The sequence below is a fragment of the Scophthalmus maximus genome, chromosome 7 (genome assembly GCF_022379125.1).
Source record: "Scophthalmus maximus strain ysfricsl-2021 chromosome 7, ASM2237912v1, whole genome shotgun sequence".
In the NCBI taxonomy this organism is placed as follows: Eukaryota; Metazoa; Chordata; class Actinopteri; order Pleuronectiformes; family Scophthalmidae; genus Scophthalmus; species Scophthalmus maximus.
In genome coordinates, this window is record NC_061521.1 from 5,385,200 (window position 1) to 5,401,423 (window position 16,224).

A 16,224-nucleotide genomic window follows, 5' to 3' on the forward strand; every position below is an offset into this window, starting at 1 on the left:
AGTGACATGTACTGTAAACATATCGGGGGATGGGGGGCTAGTATAACAGTTGCTTTAATTTCTACAAGACTGATACTTATAATTAGTGAAAACTGATACTTATAAATACAATGATGTTATTAATAATAATAATAGTAATAATAATAATAAGGTTTGGATCCTGCAGCTCTGGGGTCAGATCTACTAGGGGAGAGAGAAAACAGAGTTAGTGACATGTAATGTAGATACATGGGGGCAGAGAGAGAGAGAGAGAGATTGAAAAAAGTGGGAGAAGGAGAGAGATATAAAGAGAGAGAAAGAGGGGGAAGGAGAGAACGGGAGAGGGAGAAAGATGCTCATGATATAAGTTCCCCCAGCAGTCTAGGCCTATAACAGTATAATAAAGAAATGGTTTATTGAACACCTGAGCAGTTCTAACTATAAGCTTTATCAAAAAGGAAGGTTTTAAGTTTAACTTTAAATGTAGACAGGGTATCTGCATCCCTGACACAAACTGGGAGCTGGTTCCAGAGGAGAGGAGCCTGGTGGCTGAAGGCTCTGCCTCCCATTCTACTTTTACAGACTCTGGGAACCACAAGTAATCCTGCATTTACAGAGCGAAGTGATCTATTGGGATAATATGAAACTAGGAGCTCTGTAAGATATGATGGAGCTTGATTATTAAGGGCTTTGTAGGTTAGGAGCAGTATTTTGAATTCTATTCTGAATTTTACAGGAAGCCAATGCAGAGATTCTAACACTGGAGAAATATGATCTCTTTTTCTAGTTCCTGTCAGAACTCGTGCTGCTGCATTTTGGATTAGCTGGAGGCTTTTCACAGACTTATTGGGGCATCCTAGCAGCAATGAATTACAATAGTCCAGTCTAGAAGTAACAAAAGCATGGACTAGTTTTTCAGCATCCTTTTGAGATAGGATGTTTCTAATGTTCTTGATATTGCGCAGGTGAAAGAAGGCTGTCCTAGAGACTTGTTTTATGTGTGAGTCAAAGGACATGTCCTGGTCAAAGGTAACTCCAAGGTTTCTCACATTAGAGCTGGAGGCCAAGGTAATGCCATCCAAAGTAACTATATGATCAGATAATGTTTCTCTGAGGTGTTTAGGGCCGAGTATAATGACCTCAGTTTTTTCTGAATTTAGAAGTAAAAAATTATAAGTCATCCAGGCCTTTATGTCTTTAAGACAATCCTGAAGTATGTCTACCTGATTAGTTTCATCTGGCTTTATAGATAAATACAGCTGGGTATCATCAGCGTAGCAATGGAAATTGATGTGGCGTTTTCTTATAATATTGCCTAAAGGAAGCATATATAAAGTGAAAAGTATCGGTCCCAGTACAGAACCTTGTGGTACTCCATGTCTCACTTTTGTATGAATGGAAGATTTGTTATTAACGTTAACAAACTGAAATCTATCAGATTAGTAGGACTTAAACCATTCTAGTGCTGTTCCTTTATTCCCAATGTGTTCTAGTCTCTGTAACAGAATTGTATGATCAATGGTATCAAATGCAGCACTAAGATCTAAAAGGACGAGAATAGAAACATATCCACTGTCTGAGGCCATGAGAAGGTCGTTGGTAACCTTCAGTAGTGCTGTTTCTGATTATAACTCTGATACCTCTGATAATGTATGTCAATTTCACTCTGTTTGCTTTGGTATTAGATACTTTGTTGAATGATCCCATATCAATTACTTATTAAGTTTCACAGTGCTTCAATCAACTGTAGTCTTTTATGGGTAAAGTCTCTAAAACATTTACACAATATATTGATAGACAGACTGCTGTTAATACAGAAGTATTTCTTACTTTTAAATGTTTAAAAATATGAATGACTCTTAATCTCTTTCTGACATGCGCTGAGGTCCGGACATTTTCCTGAACTTCTCGGATGGAACTTTTCCTTCCAACCCACTTAATGAAGTTTAATAACTAAGTTCGGGAACAGGGACAATGCCTCAAACACACCTCATTACTGCACGGAAAGTACCTAAGCTCCCTTGTTCCGTTTCCTCCCTCTTTGATTCAGTTCTAACATGACTAGTGACACACGAGCAAGCTCGGGAGTCAACATTCATCCTCCCGCAACTCAAACGTTGTCTGCCCATCAACTCCGTGCAGCAGGGGAAGATCCCGCTCAGACACATCTCGACCCAGCATGACAGGCAAAGCAACCATAGCACGGGCTCGACAACACTCCAGTCATCCCTTGCCGCTAAATATAGCAGACTGGACCATCAAGCGTTTGATGAATGCACTCTGCCAGTAAAAAACCCCATTCCACCGCTCTGACAGAAAAGCCAAGCTCTTGAAGCTCTTTTCCGATTCTTAGCCAGACGACATCATGCCTCTCCAACCCTCCAGAGCACTTCCGGGTTCAGTGCGCCACATGAAATACAACGTACACGTAACGCCTCAGTCTCCTCTCCACGACGTCCAGCCTTCTACTGCAGCCCCTCTCATGGGCCAGGTTGTATCACATCCTCCTCAAACTCTATCCCACCCAGCTTCAGTATGCACCCTCACCACTCCCCTTCCTCGCACCACAGCTCCAAACATCAGAACCCCAGTAGTTTCTTTTAGCACAAATTCCGCAGCACCCCCACCATTCTCGGCCCACTTCCTGAAAGGGTAGACAGGAAAGGAAGACCAGTCCTCTACCAAAGCGAGACAATTTTAACTACTTGGGTGCAGCGTCTCGACCTGCTAACTTGCTCCTTCTGCGGTGGAGCCCACGCCAGGTATACCTGCTCCATCAACCACACCAAGCTCAACCCTTGTTAGTACAGCATAAACCCCCATTAACAGTACTACATTAGCCACCTCTCTAAACAAAACACCCCGATCGGCAATTCCTTAATTTTCTTATACACGGCTTTACTCATGGCTTTCACCAAGGCATGCCAGATACTTAATACGCATGCCACATCCTGCAATCAGCCACATCCGACCCAGACACTGTAGACACACTCCTAAATAAGGAAGTCGAAGAATCCTTCATTGTATTGGTCTGTTCTCCCGCCCCACTTTCAGGGTCAGCCCCATCTTCATAGCAACTAGGACATACTCACGAGAAAAGAGACTCATAATAGTTCTTTCAGTGCCCCAAGGTTCCCCAGTCCCCAGCATTAATAGCCTCATCCTCAGCCCAGAATTCTCCATGCAATACATGCTCTTTGATTCAGTTCTAACATGACTAGTGACACACGAGCAAGCTCGGGAGTCAACATTCATCCTCCCGCAACTCAAACGTTGTCTGCCCATCAACTCCGTGCAGCAGGGGAAGATCCCGCTCAGACACATCTCGACCCAGCATGACAGGCAAAGCAACCATAGCACGGGCTCGACAACACTCCAGTCATCCCTTGCCGCTAAATATAGCAGACTGGACCATCAAGCGTTTGATGAATGCACTCTGCCAGTAAAAAACCCCATTCCACCGCTCTGACAGAAAAGCCAAGCTCTTGAAGCTCTTTTCCGATTCTTAGCCAGACGACATCATGCCTCTCCAACCCTCCAGAGCACTTCCGGGTTCAGTGCGCCACATGAAATACAACGTACACGTAACGCCTCAGTCTCCTCTCCACGACGTCCAGCCTTCTACTGCAGCCCCTCTCATGGGCCAGGTTGTATCACATCCTCCTCAAACTCTATCCCACCCAGCTTCAGTATGCACCCTCACCACTCCCCTTCCTCGCACCACAGCTCCAAACATCAGAACCCCAGTAGTTTCTTTTAGCACAAATTCCGCAGCACCCCCACCATTCTCGGCCCACTTCCTGAAAGGGTAGACAGGAAAGGAAGACCAGTCCTCTACCAAAGCGAGACAATTTTAACTACTTGGGTGCAGCGTCTCGACCTGCTAACTTGCTCCTTCTGCGGTGGAGCCCACGCCAGGTATACCTGCTCCATCAACCACACCAAGCTCAACCCTTGTTAGTACAGCATAAACCCCCATTAACAGTACTACATTAGCCACCTCTCTAAACAAAACACCCCGATCGGCAATTCCTTAATTTTCTTATACACGGCTTTACTCATGGCTTTCACCAAGGCATGCCAGATACTTAATACGCATGCCACATCCTGCAATCAGCCACATCCGACCCAGACACTGTAGACACACTCCTAAATAAGGAAGTCGAAGAATCCTTCATTGTATTGGTCTGTTCTCCCGCCCCACTTTCAGGGTCAGCCCCATCTTCATAGCAACTAGGACATACTCACGAGAAAAGAGACTCATAATAGTTCTTTCAGTGCCCCAAGGTTCCCCAGTCCCCAGCATTAATAGCCTCATCCTCAGCCCAGAATTCTCCATGCAATACATGACCAAAGACCACGCCACCATCCTCATTCGCATCGCAGGCCAAGGAGCCTGGCTATCCAAAGTGTAAATCACCAGCTCCTGCAAGGTCCTCCCCATTCACCTCGATTACTGGCACCTTTTCGGCATCCTCTGGAATGGCGCATACTACTTTAGTGTGCGCTTGACTTTTAGGTGCCAGAGCAGCCCAAAAATCTTCGACTCCCTGTCCGAAGCTACCCAGATCAACAGGTTCACAGTGTAAAATTCCCTGACAGCACCAAGTCATCATTGCAGCCCTTCTTTTGGGGCATGAAGGTCCAAAAAGACCATCGCAATCTACTCCAAAAACAGTGCAGCAGTCAACATCATAAACAAAGGACAGTTGCACTGCCTCGACATCATGCAGTTAATGTGGAAGCTCACTCTGATTTCTGCACAGAACCAGTTCGTTAGAGCTAGCCACATCCCAGGTCATAAAAATTCCATTGCTGACTCACTCTCTCGCTTCTCCTTCCAGAAATTCAGGCAATTGGCACCAGCCTCTGACCCCCTTCAACTCCAGTTCCACCGTTTTCAGCCAATATAGGCAATTGGCACCAGCCTCTTCAACTAACTCCGCAAATAGTTTTCCTGGCCACCATCCTCAGTAGCATCGCTCCCCGTACGCTCTCATCTTATATGACCAGTTGGAACTGCTTAAAAGCTTTCCACACCTCCCTCAACATCCCATTCCGTCACTTGACGTACTGACCTTCTCCAGCTTCATCACGCACATCCACATCTCAAGATTAAAACTTTGACCGTACAAGTTTACCTCAGTGGAATAAACTTCCTAGTAAAACTGTCTACAGGTGTACCATGTCCAGCTACCTCCCACTCACACATCAGCATGCACCTCAAAGGTCTTTGCAAAGCCGAACCACGTCCCGCACCAATACGCTCACCACTTACTCCTCAGGCCTCCTCTCAGGATGCATCATAACCCTATGCTCAGGCTACCTGACCCCTATCATAGCTATGGAGAAAACCTTAGAAACTATGTATCTCAACCTGAGACCAGCCAGCCTAGCCTCACCCCACAAAACACTGTTCGACTCAGAGTCAGGCAAAGTGGCCACTCGTTTCTGGTTCCTTCACCACCTCCGCCAGATTCTATTCAGATCCGGATTCCCCCCGAGTCATATTCTGGGCAGTCCCTCATAATCAAAGCTTTTTTGGGGGTACCATTGTGAACACGTAGAACAAAGAGACACCACCCCCATCCAGAGTCTCACCACCACAGAACATAATCATTCATCCTTAACCCATATCCTACATCCTCATCCCTTCATCCTTTCAACCACATCTCATCTCCTCAGCCCTTGATGCTTTCGATCCTTTCGTAATTTCATCCCTCAGTCCTTTTTGACCATTTGTCATTTCATCCCTCGATTCTTTATACCCGTCATCATTTAATCCCTCGATGCTTTCAACCCTTCATCATTTCATCCCTCGATTCATTTGACCCTTCGTCATTTCGTCCCTCGATACTTTCGACCCTTCGTTATTTCATCCCTTGATTCTCTTGACCCTTCATCATTTCATCCCTCGACCTTTCATCCTGTCCTCCCCCCTCCTTCTTCTCTTTTACATCGTCTCAATATTCGTACACTTAAATAAACATTGTTATTCCTAACTGAGAGGTGTGGTCCTTGTTAGTGATAAAGATTTCCGAATTTTAAGGTGAGCAAGTGGGCCCTCTACCCAGACTCTACCCCTCACCTGAATGTTCTGGAAAATGTCCTGCTATTGTGAATGCATCTGACTCAGACAAACTCCTGCTGTATTCTGTAAAAGTCAAACTTGTGTGCGTGTCTGAAAACAACTTTAAATTATACGGTCATTATACGTAAAGAACATTTTCATTATGATACAATTTTTTTTACACAACATACAAGATCCCTTATTCATTATATTGAACCATTGCTTCATTGTATAACGTTGTGCTCTTTGCCCTGCTGTCACTTGCTCTCTTTCTATCTCCCTCTCTCACGCAAACACATTGACTTCCTGTAACAGGTCAGACCGACCATCAGCAGCACCAGGAGAAATCCTTAAACCTTAATTGGTTTTAATCTGTGGCCCCTTATAACAGGCATTACATTTTCACCATCCCCTGCAGACAGGCAGGATTCATAAACACAGTATATACAACTTTTGCTTTGTATTCATGCGTTAAGCGTACAATTCTCAACAGCAGGCAAATCGCATCTCAACACCAGTCGTGTGAATGTGTCTACCCCCCAAGGCTGATCAGCTCCTAAAGTTAAGGAAGGAGGTTAAAGATCCACCAACGCACAATTCCCACTGAATTGGGGAAAATTCCAACTATGACAGTTATTTTGAACACACACACACACACGCGCACCACACACACAGGTGAAAACAATATCCAGCTCAGGGTAACAACAGTTTAACAACAACAACTGAACATCTTAGTTATTATTTAGATACATATCTGAATAGTAATGAGAAAGACTAATAAGTGTGTGTGTGTGTGTTTGTTTTAACAGGTTTGACCTCTCAGACAAAGATTACTTCTTTGACAGCAAAACCAGGAGTTCAATAGTAAGTCCCCTGAAGCTTCTTTGTGATTTATCCAACGTTTCCACTGAAGGAAGACATGTATCATCACTCACATATCATCATTCACTACTTTTCAGTTTCCCAATAAAAGTAAGATTACACAGTCGACAGTATGGTACTCTGCAGTTATGGTATAGGAGGTTTATTTCAGTCCCTACATATGCATTTACAGCACTTTTTTAAAATATTAGCTTTATCACTTAATTTTAACAGAAGCAATGGGGAATTATGTTGGCTTTGCCATGGTTATTCTAATGGTTAAAAATTACACTTGGATATTTTGAGTAATTCCTCCACTTCCACCGTATGGTGATTACAATTTGCATGTCATGTTCTTTGTTCCCATCTTAGGTTTTTGAAATCCTTAAAAGAACAAAATGCAAGGCCAAGTACAGCATGGGTAAGTCTGGATCTCAGCCTCTCCTACTGCTCAACAATATTGAGTCTTTCAAGTACTAAATATACTCCCTGTGTAGTGCTTGATGATGGTATCTTCTGGAACAGATGTTAATATTTAATAATATATTATCCAGTCCAAACCCCTCTCACAGTCCCTCAGCTAATTCATTTCCTCATTGTGCTGCCTGTGTCGAGTTCACACTACACAATTCTAAGCACGATTTTTCACTCGCCAACAAATCCTGTGTGAGGTACCAGCAACGCAATCAAAGTGACATGGCGATGCCCCGTTGACCTCTGCCAGATATCTAGCAGGATAAATATCTGGATGTGTCTGTGAGCCCATCTCCTGTAGTGTGAGCTGTTATGTGAAAACATTATTAACCATGCCATTGCCATTGCCTTTTCTATGTTTCTGAACAAATCATCGCGCTGACTATTTGCAGGGTTTGTTTCAGCCCCCTTTAAGTTAAGTCGTACAAATATAATTTATTGATATTTTTTACACAACTGAAATGCCTTCCTGTTCAACTGAAACGCTCTCACACACACACAACTGAAACACTCACGCACACAACTGAAAAGCTCTCACAGACACAACTGAAACACTCTTACACACAACTGAAATACTCTCACACACAATTGAAACACTCACACATATAACTGAAATACTCTCACGAACACAACTAAAACGTTCTCACACACACAACTGTAACACTCTCCCATACACAACTGAAACTACTGAATTTAGCTAGAAGGGCCTGGAACACATGCCAGACTTTTATTTTTGGATTATTCATCTGCATTTAACACTGTCCAGCCACATGTTTTAGCGAGGAAATTTTTGTTGATTTTAATCTTGACATAAGCCTTTCAGGGCTACAGATAAAAACAAATCTAGGAGCCAAATGTGTCATGGAGTTCAGTGGACCCAAAAGCACGACTCAGAGCAGAGGGTAAAAGGTAATGGAGTTTTATTGTACCGAGTACAATCACAGACGAAGGTAACAAAATCAGCAGGCAAAAGACGTGGTCAAAATCCGGGCTAGATACTACAAAAACACACTGGGAAGGTAACACGGATAACGCGGGAGAGTGAGACACATAAGGTACTACAACAATCTGGCAACTGCTGAAGGACACCAGGTGAGTATATGTACACTGGGACAGGGGAAGACAATTACACCCAGGTGACCCACATTAGGGAAGGGAGGCTAATCACGCAGGCGGGAAAGCAGACAAAGACAGGAAGACCAGTGACCTGAAAAAGAGACAGACAGGAAGTCAGGGAAACAAACAAACAGAGCGGGAACTGGATGTGACAAAATGAAATTTTCAGGAGCCATAATATAATTATTTACAATGTCTAATCTCTCCCTTATCTTTCTTTCCCCTCTGTACTGTCTGCCTTTGTCTGCCCTGCATCCCATAGTGTGCACAATGCATTCTTATGTGCCATGTCCAATATGCTTCAATCTTGTTACCATGAATACATAAATGTAAATAAACAACAACCCTAAAATCAGCACTTGAAGCAGTTTTTGCCTATTTGATAAATGTACAGTATATGTACTCTATTGATTCTTTTGGGTAATATCTTCATGGTTGAATGCACTTATTGTAAGTCGCTTTGGACTAAAGCGTCTGCTAAATTAATGTAATCTAATAATTTCCGTTTACACATTTCCTTTTATGGCCAACGTTATCCAACTATGTGGTTAGCTACATTAACTTATGAATTAAAACTCTGTCTCACTAAATAACATCGAAATAGCCTAGGTAAAACACATGATACCACTTCAAAGTTGTAAAATGAAACAGGATTTTAAACCGTCCTCTCGGCAACGGGAGACAAACACGATGGCGGAGAAGCCAAAGTAGAGTGGCTGCTGTCTGTGCTGCTGGATAATCTGGAGTTTTTTTCCCAGTGAAGTTTAACTTCTTTGCCTTGTTTTTTTTTATGTTTGCTGCGGATTCCTAACCGCTTCCTTCTCCTCCTCTGACACAAGCACTCCCGCTGTCTTCCTGATATCATGCTGGTAACGTTACAGACCGTCCGTGATGTATGTGAAACCGAAACCAAACCCGTTCAGGATATTAATGTTGGTGATCATCATTCATATCCATACAACCTGTGTTTAATTATTTACTACAGCACACCACTGTTTACATTAGTGTAAAGTTATCCATAGATCTAGCCTTCTAAATTGCTATCAAAGATTTAACTTTGAAATGTACAAAATTTTCTTTTGGGGGAGCATGAACCCAGACCACCCTACAGGGTCTGATGTCCACTCTCTCAAAATCCGATGGGAAACACTGAACCCTACAAAGGTTCTTATTGAAAGTTGCATGTGGCTCTTTGCAATGGTGTGGGTTTTTTTGGCTCTTTATGCTTTATGCTCTTTATGTATCCCTGTTATAGTTCTTCCTGTTCCAGTTGTTCCTTTTAGTTCTTCTATAATTGTACAGTGAACCAAATGTGAAAAGCAGCACAGAGTTGTCTTTAAGAATGATTTCCTCATAGCTTTCTCTTATCCTCCCCATTTATCACAAAATATTTGCAATATTAAGTTTGTTTATCATATATTTGTTTCATTTTGTCATTGTAATTTAATCATTCATTCTTTTTTTACAAGGTTTTGTATTTGAGAACTGTGTGAGAGTATTTTTTTTATGGTAATGAGATTGAAGCATATTGGACATGGCACATACTGTGCAAAGAATACATTGTGCACACTAGGACATTCTTTTGTCTGGAGCCCTGCAAGGCTTAAGTCAAGATTAAAATGAACAAGCAATTTCCTCGCTAAAACGTGGCTGGATAGTGTTAAATGCAGATGATCCAAAAATAAAAGTCTGGAATGTGTGCCAGGACCTTCTAGCTGAATTCAGTAGTTTCAGTTGTGTGTGAGAGCATTTCAGTTGTCTGTGTGAGAGCGTTTCAGTTGTGTGTGTGCTTGTGTGTGTGTGTGTGTGTGTGTGAGTGTGTGTAACACAGAGTGTTTCAGTTGTGTGTGTGAGAGCATTTCAGTTGTGTATGTGAGAGTGTTTCAGTTGTGTGCATGATACGTAATTCTCGATAATGTCCCTAACGGCCAATCATTATTTCCTGTTTTGCACGTGTATTGCATATTTTCCAGTGTCACTTCTCGTGTATTTTCGTGACAAAAAGTACTTTGGAGACATTACTCCTGGTGAAGGATCACATAGTGTGTGGCCCCCAATCTCTGATGAGTCACATTGTGTGAACAGCACAACGACTGAAAGCCTGCAATTAGAAGACAGCACATTGTGTAGTATAACCAGTACAGCGATCTTACGACTTTGAAAACGACTGTATTAGTGACTATTTGAGCTAAGACCTTATCCATCCATCCATTATCTACACTGCTTTATCCATTAAGGGTTGCCCGAAATGTGGAACTACACAAATGAGCTGGAACTGGGAGGTGATATGATGATGATGATGATGATGATGATGATGAAGGGAGTTGTCATCACAGTACATCCTAAAACCCAGTGGACAAGCTCCATCCTGCCGGGTTTGGGGACTGCTCAACATGGAGCCCCCACCAGTTTAGGATGCAGCCTAAACAATTCCATTTTGTTACACACTGTCCTTCATTGTTCCCTGGGAAATTGGTGAAAATGTAAAAAAACATTTAAAAATGTCACCATCTCGCAATGTTAAAGAAAGAGATTTAAAAAATGCCACGCCCAGTTTTCATGGCTTCTTTCCTGGCCCACTTATCATCCTTCCACCAAGTTTTGTAGAAATCCGTTCAGTAGATTTTGTTCAATTCTGTTGACAAACAAACAACCCCTCAAAAAATAATTAAATAAACAGACTTATCCTCCTTGGTAGACGAAATGATGCATAAAAAAGTAATATATAGGGAACTGATATCTAGTAGTGTGTGCATTTTTTTGCAGATCTGTATAAAACACATGAGGGGACTAGTGGGCCTTGGCAGATGTATGTGCTCATTCCAGTTGTTAAACTCTGTTTCAGTATCCAAATATATAATCACCTATCTAATTGTATGGAAACTTAATCACAAAAAAGATATATATCACATATTAACACATGCCTCTGTTTTGTCTCAGCAGGTATCACCAGTCTTCTGGGTAGCGGTGTTTACACAGCAGCTTACCCTCTTCATGATGTGAGTAATACCAACCATGATACTAATAGATTATCCCAGGTGGTAGTTCCACATCATGTCCATATACTCTGTTTTGGAGCTGCTGTAATCTGGCTCATATTTTGTAATCACTGGAATGAAAAGATGGTGGCACTAAGTAGGTAGCTTTTTCTTTAAAAAACAAACAAACCATACTACATGATCAAATCCTGGCACGTAGTCTCCTGTTATAGTGTGCATTAACTAGCAGAACCGATTATCTTCCCTATAAAAGCAAATACATTCCTTGAGGGAGAAAAAGGGTTTTGCTGTGAATTAAGGAGTTTATTATATGAAGAGTTTTTTCAGAGGAAAAAAGTAGTTTTCCTCTGAAATTTCTGAGCTGTTATTCTGAAAGCATCACGCTTCTGTACTTCCTCCTTTCAGGGTGATATTAAGGAGACTGCAGAGTCGAATGACAGAAAGGTAAGAGAGTTTTCTCTTAGTCTACTCAGAAAACAATACTAAGTACTATGTACTAAGTACTGTGTGTGGGTTTCCAGTGGCAGATATACAGTGTCTTATTCCTCTGTACCATTCACTGTATAAAGCTGGATGACATTTCCCAAAAGTTAAGCCAAATCATCTCAATCGTCTCCTGGGTACTGGCTGCAGTATAGATCATAAACTTTGCCTGCCCGATGTTAGTGGAATGGATATGGACCAAACTAAAAAGTCAAAGTAATCATTTGGTCTATATTTCTAAATAATGTTTTCTGTTATTTCATGTAGTTGTTATCACACGGATGTATGTTTGTTTTTCTGATATGTTTCTTTCTAACTTTAAATTATTTGAGGCCATGAAAACGAGGCAAATGGTCATGATTGACTGCTGATACTGACGTGCAATAGGTCGAGCATGTGTATTAGCATGACCAAGATACCATACCATGATCACTACTGCACAGTAGCTGACTAGCGTAGCAGTAGAGTAGGTTGTCCACTAACCACCAGAAGGTAGATGATTCGATCTCCGGCTCCTCGCAAATGTGCCAAGGTGTCTTTGGTTGAGACCCTAAATTGCCCCTGGCGGCTGTGCCAGCAATGTATAAATGTGTGATAGAAAAAAGCTGTATGAATGTGGCCTGTACTGTAAAGCGTTTTGGGTGGTCAGTAAGACCAGAAAAGCTCTATATAAATACAGTCCATTTACAATTATCATGGTAGGAAATGGAGACGCGTCCATTTTTTATTTACAGTCTGTGCCATTGTTGTCAAAAACAAAATCTAAATACCACAACCACTGATGTGGGATCTACTCACCAAAGCGTAGAATTTTCACAAGAAAATTCACAAAATATTTTAATTACATGTAGAGCAATTTAAGTTTTTTGACTTATATGGTCCTATATTACTCCCAGCAGCACTAAGGGAGATGCAAATGTCTTTGCTAGTTTCAGACCGACACAGGTATCAATTCTCATCCAGCTCCCACATTTTTTAAATAGCAAATAGTATTAGTCTTAAAATGTAGTGTGGTCAGGCACATTTGGGGGAATTGACATCTTGAAGCAGCAGAGGAGTGATTGCTCAGGGATGTTTTTTCCACCATGAAACTAAAAGAGGTGGACTTTCACACAAACTAAATATCAAGCACATTTATAATTACAACATTTCAGACCATGAAGTTAGATTGTTAAAATAGGGCTTATACAATTGGCCAAAAATAGTCAGTCATTGCAGATCTGATCACAAGTTCACTGTCAGGGAAAAGGAAAAGGAACTCTACCAAACGTTTGAATTAATGAGTTAGCAGAGACACTGATGATTGTTTTCTTCAGCTTCTGTATGAGGAGTGGGCAAACTACGGTGTCTTCTACAAGTACCAGCCCATCGGACTTGTGCGGTAAGTACGTTTTGCTGCAGGTAAATGATCAGTCATCGGTCATTGTATTGTAAAAATAACCTTCCTAAAGGGTGTTTATTTTTAAGAACTGTAGTTCCAGCACATCAAATTGTACATATTTTAAATGTAAATCATTTCATTTTTTTTTAACAATTTCCATTAGTTAATGGGTTATGTCATTGCACATGGCCTTGAATATGTGATGATTAAGTTGTCTGGGTGTCATGTTTTAAATTTTAGTGTTTGTATTATATGTAGGGACTAAGAGTTTACATATTCATTACAGGTATCCAGACATAACAGAATTTACACAAGGAAATGGGAGCTAAAGACTGCGGTCTGCCATTATGCAAATGGTGCCAAAAACTTGTAACATATTAAATTAGTGGGCAAAACTATAATGCCCCTTTAAATACGTGATATGTATTATCAATGTCAACATGAACAATTCAATCTTCAAAGAAAAACCCTACAGTTGTGCAGCAGTATTTCTCCACAGAACTTTTCCTCAACAATGCAAAATATGATATGGATGCATGAATGTAATTGGCCCTAAACTCTTAAAACTTAAATGAGAGTAAAACTGAAGTACTAATGTTTGTATGAAGTGATGTCTTTGGTGCCCCCTCATACGGATCTGTGTTCCCTGGAACAAATGTAAAACCCATTGTTAAAAATCTGGATGTGATAATTGACAGTGATTTTAAATTGGACAAACAGATTAACTCTAAATCCAGTTTTTTTTAGGCTGAGATATTTATCCAAGGTCAAGTCGTTTTTTAAAGGATTTTTTAAAGGGTTATACATGCTTCTATTACATCCTAATTTGACTATTGTAATGCCCTTTATGCTGGCATTAGCCAGATCCAGAATGCTGGAGCTCGTCTTTTAACAGGTACACGCAAGCGTGAGCACATTTCCCCCATACTGGCCTCCCTTTTATGGCTCCCTTTATGTTTTAGGATTGATTTTAATGATTGCTTTTAAGTCACTAAATGGGCTAGCTCAGACATATCTATCTGAACTCTTAAAACCCCACATCCCATCAAGGTCACTCAGATCTGCTGACCTGGTCATCCCCTGGTCAAGGTTGAAGCAAAGGGGAGATTGTGCCTTTGTGGTTGTAGCCCCCAAACTCTGAAACAAGTTGCCTCTGCACGTTAGACTGGCCCCTACACTAACTGTCTTTAAAACCTTGGCTTTTAACTCAGTTTAGCGATTGTTCTTCCCTGTCTTTTATCTGTTAAACTAGTCATTGTATTTTTTGTTTTGTGTTGTTTGTTCTTGGGTTTTGGGATATTTTTAATGTGCAGCACTTTTGTCAATTGTTGTTGTTTTTAAATGTGTTCTATAAATACATTTGATTAGATTTGATCATTTGATTTAATAAGCCTTTACATTTTTAATGTTCCTCCACCTGGACTTCCTTGATTTTATTTACTTGTATCAACATGAGCTGGAACAACACCAGCTTAGCCCCTGCAGTGTTTCACTGCAACACTGTTTTAATCTGAATCATTTTACTGGACAAGCACATCAGTGTAACTCATTTGTCAACTGGGAAGTTCTGTCTTAAAAACTGAACAAATTTGTATCGCGTGTGTGTGTTGTGTAGGAAGTATTTTGGGGAGAAGATTGGTCTGTACTTTGCCTGGCTGGGCCTGTATACCCAGATGCTAATTCCTGCCTCTCTAGTGGGGGTCATTGTCTTTCTGTATGGATGCGCAACAGTCGATGATAACATACCAAGGTAAACAAACACACACACAAACTTTATTTTAAGGGCACAGAAAATAAGTGAAGTCTTTGAGTTGTTTTGATTGGACAAATTGATTGTCACTGTACTGATTGTGTCTTGCCTTTGCTTGATGTGCAGAAAACTGGGCAGCACTTCTCATTGGTTATTGTAGTATTTTGCAAGCCAACCCTGGTGATCGGAAGATTTGCAAAGAAATCTAATATGAAATGAAAAGACGTCAATAGAATTGTTTTACATCCTTATAAGATTTTTTTTTAAAAACAACAACCATAGGGCCTGATCCAATATTGGTGTAATGATAGATGATATAATTATTACTTTTTGAAGTAAATTAGATATTAAAACTCAATAGTGGACAGAAGAAGTCACTTTTGTAAACTTTAATATTCTAAAAGTTGAATGAAATCAACATGAATGATGAAATGAAATGAAAACAGAGAGGGGGAAGGAAACAGTTTGATTAATGAGTTCAATTCAATTCAATTTTATTTGTATAGCGCCATATCACAACATACATTGTCTCAAGGCACTTTACATAGTGAGGTCAATATTACAATATTACAGGGAAAACCCAACAAATCCCACAATGAGCAAAGCACTTGGCGACGGTGGAGAGAAAAAACTCCCTTTTAATAGGAAGAAATCTCTGACAGAACCAGACTCAGAACCAGAGTTGAGAAACTACAGGGCCTCCTCTCCTTCCTCTACCTGTTTCTCATCATCCACAGGATATTATGACACACTTGCCGGTACATATTTGCACTTGCTGCAGACACGGAGTGTTAATATCAGAGTATTACCGTAGCACACAACCACATAGTAAGCCAAAGCAGACCGCCTGTCTGCATCAGAGAACACAGGTCAGTAATTTCACACGGACTGTCCAGGAGCTCACTGATGCCCTGATTCAGGTCTGGGAGGCAATCCCCCAGGACACAATCCGCCGACTCATCGGGAGCATGCCCACACTTTGTTGGCAGTGCATACAGGCATGCAGGAGCCATAGTCACTACTGACTCACATTATGAGTTGCCTTGATAAATTTCACTCAAGTTGGATATGCCTGTGATTCAAATTTTTCTACTTTGATTTTTGGTGTGAT

General features: G+C 41.1%; 1 protein-coding gene across 4 annotated transcripts in view; it reads left to right on the forward strand.

Annotated features, from left to right (window-relative positions):
* LOC118315314 (anoctamin-1-like) overlaps window positions 1–16,224 on the forward strand; it is a 77,264-nt gene that overhangs the window by 30,940 nt on the left and 30,100 nt on the right. For 2 of the 4 annotated variants that reach the window (XM_047333236.1, XM_047333237.1), the window contains exons 5-10: window positions 6,859–6,913; window positions 7,283–7,331; window positions 11,441–11,499; window positions 11,905–11,943; window positions 13,299–13,363; window positions 14,979–15,113. In XM_047333236.1, coding sequence (XP_047189192.1) covers window positions 6,859–6,913; window positions 7,283–7,331; window positions 11,441–11,499; window positions 11,905–11,943; window positions 13,299–13,363; window positions 14,979–15,113 — 402 coding nt within the window. The remainder of the gene's footprint in view (window positions 1–6,858; window positions 6,914–7,282; window positions 7,332–11,440; window positions 11,500–11,904; window positions 11,944–13,298; window positions 13,364–14,978; window positions 15,114–16,224) is intronic. The other 2 variants (XM_035642522.1, XM_047333238.1) reach the window with 1 other exon arrangement.